This window comes from Centroberyx affinis, unplaced genomic scaffold (assembly GCF_046629955.1).
Source record: "Centroberyx affinis isolate AG114_WGS23_722 - 3 ecotype Tasmania unplaced genomic scaffold, CSIRO-AGI_Caff_v1 ptg004893l_1, whole genome shotgun sequence".
Taxonomy (NCBI): domain Eukaryota; kingdom Metazoa; phylum Chordata; class Actinopteri; order Beryciformes; family Berycidae; genus Centroberyx; species Centroberyx affinis.
The window spans coordinates 10,218-16,304 of NW_027282398.1; the positions used below are offsets into that span (position 1 = coordinate 10,218).

The 6,087-nt window shown below is 41.5% G+C and overlaps 1 protein-coding gene across 1 annotated transcript; it reads left to right on the plus strand.

Annotated features, from left to right (window-relative positions):
* The first annotated feature begins 4,185 nt into the window (after positions 1-4,185).
* LOC139666241 (cyclin-dependent kinase 5 activator 1-like) lies at positions 4,186-5,085 on the plus strand. The gene has a single exon (XM_071545377.1). The coding sequence runs from the start codon at positions 4,186-4,188 to the stop codon at positions 5,083-5,085; it is 900 nt and encodes a 299-aa protein (XP_071401478.1).
* Positions 5,086-6,087: the final 1,002 nt, after the last annotated feature.

Below are 6,087 nucleotides of genomic sequence, written 5' to 3' on the forward strand. Positions count from 1 at the left end.
GGGGCAGTGTTCTCTTTAAACTTCATTTGCTAAACGTGGATTGAATGAGACAGTTTTAGAGTTGATTAAGTGTCTATTACACACAACTTCACACTTAATCAAAACTCTTTCATCTCTTCAAGCGGCAGTTGCAACAAGTGTCACACAGCTTATTGTCAAAAATGATGATATCATGGTAACTACATCTTTCCTCTTCACATCCACCTCATGCTAAAAACATAGTTGAATACATTCTGGAAACTTGACAAAAATGAGAAGTGCTTGATTTATCTCATCTCACAAGTGAAATGTCACCTTTTCAGACAGTTTTAAGTGTCTGACCTCAAGAAGTTCAGTTATGTAAAACCAAATTCAGATTTGTATTTGACAAGAGCTTGTAGAAATATTATTTGAAGAATTCAACTGGTTCATCACGGCAGCATTTATTATCAGTCTATTTTTATGTGAGAGGCCAAGTTGTATTGGACTGGTAGTGCAACCAGATGGTGACTTCCCTCAGTCCATATGCACCCACTGTCCAAACTGACAAAAGCAGGTCCAAGTGATAAAATGCACATGAATGCCAGGATTTCAATCAAACTCCACAAATGCTCAAGGGTTTGGAACAATTTCAATAAAGTAAAAAAAAAAGAATGTGAAAAATGATACTTCTATCGCTCTTATATCTGTCTGTGCCCTCTAAATAAAAGCATAAATAAAATTCACTGTGGTGCCTCAAGGTGAGTTTTTATACTTTCACGTATTAGAACTTTATTTTTTTCCCATGTTTTTTGAGTGAATGTTTACACTTATGTCAAGAGTAGTTGACATTTCAATAAACTGCATTATGGAACATGAAGATAGCTATGATATCAGAGCAGAGGTTTACCGTCATGTTGCAGATGACCCACTCCAATTCTGCAGAATGGTAAAATCCTCTCTGAAAACTCTATTTCCATGCTATTTGTGTTTGTTTCCACTCCAAGCTGAATGGATAGATTACTCAGTAGTCATGTAACTCAGCAGACTGGCGTCAGGTCTGCTGAGGCTAACTGAGGTTAATTGGATCAATCACATGTTTTCCTGAGACATGCATGCATTCCTAGCTGGGTGTGGGATTTAAAACTGTGGCCTACTGTGCAGAATTACCACCACAGGCAGTCACAACAAATCTGCATTCTCCAGCACTTTATGCATACAGGTCCAGATCACCCTGGTGAGACGTCAAAATATCAAAACCTGACTACAGATGAATGCACTTCAAATAAAAGAACTGTTACATAATAGGCGCTTGCAAGTGATGTTCCCACTTCTGACATTACTGAAGTGCCTGGAAAGTTAAATCAAGCATGCCATGCATAGCTCAGGTTTTACAAACCATTTTGAGTTTAGTTTTGCCCAGGACTGGCATGAACACGAAGTATAATTTTCCTTCCAATATTTCTCCTGGGAACATTCCTGTATGAACTCTAGGATTAGAAAACAAGAAAGGCTCAATCTGTGCCATAGTAACAGATTCAGTATGTCAGCATAGTTGTTAGACCAGGAAGATTATTAAATTCATTCTAGTATCTATCTAGTGTCTGTGTCCATGTGGTTTTAGATGTTTTGAACCATGTCCAAGTTCAGGTTGGTACCTCTATTGGCTTTGTTTACATGTTGATTTTAGATAGGTTGAAGATATTTTTCACTTTGTAATTCATTGTTTGTGCTTTTGAGCTTTTTGAAACAAAGGCTGTCAGTATGTGGCAGCTAAACATTAGGTTTTACATCCATTTTGAGGCTGTAAAAGGTTGGTTTACATTATTAAGGTTGGTGAACACTTCAGTACAGCAAATGTTATGATGGGCTAAGAAAGGTCCAAAAAGCTGAAGACATTTGAGAATCAAATAAATTCCATATTGTATTTTCAAACCTTAAAACTTTTTTAGAAATTTCTCAATCATCATGGCCCAAAACACAAAACAGTGTTCAAAACACATTTAAAACTAATGTTTATGGATCACACACTGCCTCCATATCTAAAAAGCTTAAATAATAAATGTCAGTGAAAAAAATAATTCTTCAATCCAACAAATCACTATGTAAACAAAACCAGAAATGGGGTAATTATGTTTGAACAATGGGTGCCATGCTGGGCCTTGAAACCAAATAGTAGTAAAATAGTATTTTATATGATGTCAGATTGTTCAGGTCAGGCTTACTGACTCCTTTCACTTTAATTGTGATAATAGTCCCGAGTCAAGGACCCATTTTACAAGAAACACAATGAATTGTGGGATCTGGGTTTCTTAAGATAAGAGTCTCCCTTATATAACACCAATATTTGATGATATCACCATGTTGCTGTACAGAAAGGAAAAAGTATGTTATTTATTTCAGCATTTGGCTCACAGCAACATTCACCATCAGGACACATACTAGTCAGCTCCTGTGATCTAAGAAGAATGATACAAATCTACTGTATCCATTTAACGTGTCTTTTCACACTAAACCAGAACATGTTTATGTGAGTCACTGATCAGTCTAGACTTCACACAGCACTGTGGTGGGCAGACTGTAAGTCCTCCAGAGCTATCGGCCATCACAAATGTAAATCAGCAGTATGATATCATCACTTAAGATAATACTGTACATCCTGGGACCTCACATCAAGATCTGAAAACACCTTGCATCTAAAAAATATTGATCCAGCATCCAGTGCTTTAGGGTAGGGAACCCAACCTAGAGCTTCCCTCAGGCCTAAAAATCTTACCCAGTCGCCCCACATCCATTGTTTTAACTAACCTAGACGTACAGTCTCTGATTGACAGCCGATCAAAGCGATGAGAAGGAGAATGAACAATCCATTATCTTCATATGAGGTTCATATGGTTATAGATTTGAACTTCTGGTGCACAGTTACAGGTCACCCAAGGGAGAAAACAAAATTCTGCCAGCCATCCAGGAATCCCCTGTGCCCCCAGAGGGCAGGGCAACAGCCACTGCACCACTTCTCCACAAACCACCACACCACAAACAGTAATCCCTGGTCAGCACCATGGACAGCAGTCCTCTGATCTCTACATCAAACAAAGTCATATTACCTAAAGCTTTAACACTGAATAATGGCCAACAAGTGTAAAAACAAGTAGTATGTAATTGGTTATGACAACAAATACGTAAGTATAACCAAAGGTATTACACATATAGAGAATGAAGGATATGTATAGAGGCTGTAGATCTGTGTGGTTAGTGCAGGTAATTGATAGTGTATTATATGTGTCTCAGTGACCAGTTGGAGGCCCATCCGCTGGATATGGGGCCCAACACAGATTGGAAGGCTGATGGGCCCTTTGGTGCTCTGGGCCCCGGTGCAACTGCACCGGCGGTAGTTACGCCACTGTGTAAAATTGTTTCTCTCATGTGGGAAACCAAAAGAGGCTCACATTCTGGCCAAAAGCAAAATTTTAACTAAGAAGGTCTAACCAAGTTAGATTTTACATCATATAAAATTATTGCTATAAATATGCTGCTATCAAAAGTCAAAAGTTGACCTTGAATGGTTAAATAAAATAAATCATATTTTTAGATGGTTCAAAAACAATTGCAGGGGGTTGCATGAGGAAATATGAGTTGTCAAATATATTGACCAGATCTATCAAGGTAACCACACAGTATTTCTGTAGGACAGTGTATAGGCTATGTTGTAAATATGAATGGACCTATTTTGACTGGAGAGATTAAAAGAAAAATAGTCTGGCAACAACGTAACTGGACTAAATAGACAAAAATAGTTCCCCTAGTCACCTGTATCTATCAATGGCAACCTAGACCTAAAAACAGCAGCCAATACTGATTGGATCATTGATTGTCCCTCTGATTGGCTCGACCGGCCGTCAGTCAGAGGCTGTACTTGTGGGTTTTAAGCGCTGGACTTGTGTGCGACTAATCTACGTTTACCGTAGTGAGAGTGTGTCGCAACGTCTCCCCGTCGAGACGCTGACAGAGCGAATAACGTCTGTTGGAATTTAACTGCACTGTCAAAACGAGCTCCATTCTTCTTCGTTCCCTACCGCCGAGGAACGATTAGCTAGACGGAGTGGGGGGAAAAAAACACTGTCAATGGAGTTGAATTCGTCGCCGTGACTCTTCTTTACCGCCTCTCACCAGCAGAAGAACCGTTGAAGCAGCATCCGTAGTACCTGGCTTCTCTCGGTCGCAAGGATGGGAACCGTCCTCTCTATATCCCCGGCGACGAAGAAGGGAGCTATTATGGACGCCGAAGCCGCAGCAGATGGAGTCCACAAAAACGAGAAGAGCATCAAAAAACACTCGATGTTCGTCTCTCTCTCCTGGAAGAAGCTGGTGGCCAATTCGGCCAAGAAGAGTGCCAAGAAAGTCAACCCGAACCCGCCGCCGCCTAGCGACCCCCCTGCCAGCCAGGTAGCTCTGCTCAACAGCGAAAACACCAAGAAATCGCACCAAGCCGAAGAGAAGAAACCCAAAGCGCCCATTCCTGTCCCTGTCCCCACCGTTCCGCCGCAAAACAACGACACACAAAACAGTCTCACACAAGGCATTAGGCTTTCCTCGGTCCAAAAACAACCCAGCAGCCTGTGCTTGGTCTCCCCGAGGCGGGTGATCATCCAGGCTTCAACCGGGGAGCTGCTTCGCTGTTTGGGGGACTTTATGTGCCGCAGGTGCTACAAACTGAAGGAGTTAACCAGCGGAGAGGTGATTCTGTGGTTTCGAAACATCGATCGGACTCTGTTGCTCCAGGGCTGGCAGGACCAAGGGTTTATCACACCGGCTAACCTGGTGTTCGTGTACCTGCTGTGCGAGGACACGGTAACAGACGGCATTGACAACTCAAACGAACTGCAGGGCACCTTTCAGACTTGCCTCTACCTCGCCTACTCCTACATGGGCAACGAGATCTCCTACCCGCTCAAGCCGTTCATGATCGAGTCGAACAGGGACGTTTTCTGGGATTTGTCGCTCAGCATCATCGACAGGATGAGTGCCAAAATGCTGCTGTTGAATTCAGACCCGCACTTTTTCACCGAGGTCTTCCAGGACCTCAAAAACCAGCGGGAAGTCAGCGATTCAAACTTGGACCGCTGATTGACTGAGACAGGGAGACAGAAAATGGTGATGATGTTTTTTTGGATGAATGTCTCACAAAATCACAGAGTGGTGATTTTGAATGTAAAGGCTCACGTTGAAGGGTTCCCTACTCTAAGCTGGCTATCTTTCTAAACCATTAAAGTTGTTACACTATTCAATATGGTGTTTAGGCTACAGTTTAGGAGATGTCGTTCAATGCATGCCGACAGTATGTCCTCTATTGTCTTATCCCTCCAGGGAATCGCAGGAAAAAGGGATTGACTTAATGATACAAGTCTAAATTACATTGTAAGTGACGTTCAAATTCATTCATGATTAGCCTACTTCTTGGTAACTGACTGGATGTCGTGTTGAGGTGAGTTTCTGGGACGAAAATAGCAGTGTGTTGTCGTTGGGGTCGAGAGGCGGAGCTGTCCGAGGTGCTGACCTGTCAAGCCACATTGCTATTTGAGTCACTTTTCCACAATGGCTTACCAGGGCCAGAGCCAACTCAAAACACATAAGCCTTTGTAAGTAGAGGCATCGATTGTGCATTTTAAACTCCAATCATCTCTGATGACAAAGATGCAACAGGTATCAGAAGCATAATGTTGCTTTGAGGGAAAATAGTGAGGGAGGCAGTAATTATTAAATGGCCCTGAATGGAAATTATTTTCATTGCTTTATTTTAAAAGACATGACACATTACTCAGCATCACTGTATATGTTCCACTGTAGATATTACAGTTTGCTGAAAAGCTAGTCTCCATCTTCATGTTAAAAGGCTCCTCCTGCAGAAAATCCAGTTCATTGCATTCCCATTATGCACCATGTATTTCATACCAATATGGTGTGTTTCCATAGCCCGTTTGCTATGGTAGGGATTTGATTATATTCACATCTTTTTTTAATAAAATCACCAATTATTTGGTAACAACCACTCAATTTTGGATATAATCACGTGTTTTTGCCTACCAAGATGGAAGTAGAAGTACCTGTATCTGAGCAGGTGGCTCAAGT